Source organism: Corvus kubaryi, unplaced genomic scaffold (genome assembly GCF_017639235.1).
Source record: "Corvus kubaryi isolate FWS band 111438036 unplaced genomic scaffold, C.kubaryi_AGA036_p1.0 36985, whole genome shotgun sequence".
Lineage (NCBI taxonomy): Eukaryota > Metazoa > Chordata > Aves > Passeriformes > Corvidae > Corvus > Corvus kubaryi.
In genome coordinates this window covers 26757-29219 of record NW_024581002.1, presented here as the reverse complement: position 1 = coordinate 29219, position 2463 = coordinate 26757, and the positions used below count along the sequence as shown (strand labels likewise).

The 2463-nt window shown below is 57.9% G+C and overlaps 1 protein-coding gene across 2 annotated transcripts in view; it reads left to right on the top strand.

The window, feature by feature from the left end:
* The window catches only part of SDHC (succinate dehydrogenase complex subunit C), a 6082-nt gene that overhangs the window by 1002 nt on the left and 2617 nt on the right, over positions 1-2463 (top strand). For both annotated transcript variants that reach the window (XM_042020499.1, XM_042020500.1), the window contains exon 2: positions 347-408. In XM_042020499.1, the coding sequence (XP_041876433.1) occupies positions 347-408 (62 nt within the window). The remainder of the gene's footprint in view (positions 1-346; positions 409-2463) is intronic.

Here is a 2463-nt window from a genome sequence, read left to right as displayed (position 1 = left end):
ACCCCTGACATCTCAAAATCAGTCTGGGAACCCCAAAATCAGTGAAAACCTCCCGTGGCACCCCAGGATCAGCCCTGGACACCCCAAAATCACTCCAAAAATCACCCCAAAACCACCCCTGGCACCCCAAAATCACCCCAAATCCTCCTCTTGCACCCCAAAATCAGCCTGGGAACCCCAAAAATCACCCAAAACTCACCCCTGACACCCCACAATCAGCCTGGGAACCCTAAAACCACCCCAACCCCACCCGTGGCACCCCAGGATCAGCCCTGGGCACCCCAAATTCCCGCTGTGCCCCCCAGCCCACCCCGGGCTGTCGGGGTGACCCCGGCTCCCGTTCCAGGTGGTCGCTGCCCATGGCCATGTCCATCACCCACCGCGGCACCGGCGTCGCCCTCAGCCTGGGTGCGTGAGCCCTGCGGTGCCCCGGGGTGCCCTGGGGTGCCCTGGGATAACCTGGGATGCCTTGGGGTGCCCTGGGGTGCTCTGGGATGCCGTGGGTACCCTGGGGGGCTCTGGGGATACCCTGGGGTGCTCTGGGGATACCCTGGGGTGCCTTGGGGATACCCTGGGGTGCTCTGGGATATCTTGGGATGTCTTGGGATGCTCTGGGATAACTTGGGATGCTCTGGGATGCCCCTGGGGTGCTCTGGGGTGCCTTGCAGTGCTCTGGGATAACCTGGGAAACCTTGGGGTGCCCTGGGGTGCTCTGGGATACCCCTGGGATATCCTGGGATGCTCTGGGATAACCTGGGATACCCCTGGAATACCTTGGGATGCTCTGGGATACCCCTGGGATTCTCTGGGATACCTTGGGATACTCCCGGGATACCCCTGCGATGCCCTTGGGATGCTCTGGGATACCCCTGGGATACCCCTGGAATATCTTAGGTTACCCCTGGGATGCTCTGGGATACTCTTGGGATAACCTGGGATGCTTTGGGATTCTCTGGGATACCCGAGGGATACCCCATGAATACCTTGGGATACGCCTGGGCTGCCTTGGGATGCTCTGGGATACCCTTGGGATACCCCTGGAATATCTTGGGATACCTCTGGGATCCCCCCAGGACACCCCCAATTCCCAGGGATTCTCTCGTTCCCAGCAGTGAGTTTTCCTTGGGAATCCTCGGCTCTGCCTTCCCCGTTCCCACAAAAATCCTCCCAAAATTCCCCCCATTCCCCAGAAACTCCCCCCATCCCATTTCTCCATCCCGGAGATTTTTCCCATCCCCATTTTTTCCCCCATTCCCGTTTTTCCCAGCCCCCCATTTCCCAGGCAAGCAGAGCCCGAGGGTTTCCCACAGTTTTTGGGAATTTTTGGGATTCCTGGGATGGGAATTGGGGAGTCCCAGGAATCCTGGGGGGGTCTGGGGGTATCCCAAAACTCCTTGGAGAGGGGGGGTTGGGGAATCCCAGGAATTCTGGGAAGGCTCCTGGGAGTCCTTGGGGGGATCCCGAGAATCCTGAGGGGGAATTTGGGAATCCAGGAGGATCCCGGGAATCGTGGGAGAGGCTGGGAAAGTCCTGGGAGGTTTTGGGGGGATGGGGGAGGGAATGTTGTGGGAATTCCAGGACCCAAAAAATCCTTGAGGGGGAATTGGGGCCATCCCAAAAATCTGGGGGTCCAGAGTGTCCCAGGAATGCTGGGGAGGTCCCGGGAATTTCGGGAAGGATCCGGAGGGGGGGTCGGGGACGCTGGGGATGGCCTGGGGGTCCCCGGGGGGGGGGGCCAGTGGTGGGATCCAGCCCGGGATCCGCATCCCAGGGGTGTCCCTGGTCCCATTCCAAGTGTGTCCCTGTTTTCCCATTCCCATCCCAGGTCTATCCCTGTTGTTCTCACTCCTGTCCCAGGTGTATCCCTGTTTCCCTATTCCAGGTGTATCCCTGATTTCCCATTCCCTATTCCAGGTCTATCCCTGTTTTTCCCCATCCCAGGTGTATCCCTGTTTTCCTGTCCCTATTCCAGGTGTATCCCTGTTTTCTCATTCCCATCCCAGGTGTATCCCTGTTTCCCCTGCTCTGATCCATGCCATCCCAGGTGTATCCCTGTTTTTCCCCATCCCAGCTCTATCCCTGTTTCCCATCCCAGCTCTATCCCTGTTTTCCATTCCCTATCCCAGCTCTATCCCTGTTCTCCCTGCTCTGATCCATGCCGTTCCAGGTCTATCCCTGTTTCCCATCCCAGGTGTGTCGGTGTTTTCCATTCCCATCCCAGCTGTATCGCTGTTTTCCCTGCTCTGATCCATGCCATTCCCATCTCTATCCCTGTTTCCCATTCCCAGGTGTGTCCGTGTTTTCCATTCCCATTCCCATCTCTATCCCTGTTTTTCCCCATCCCAGGTGTATCCCTGTTTCCCATTCCCATCTCTATCCCTGTTTTTCCCATTCCCAGGTGTGTTGGTGTTTCCCATTCCCATTCCCATCTCTATCCCTGTTTTCCCATTCCCAGGTGTGTTG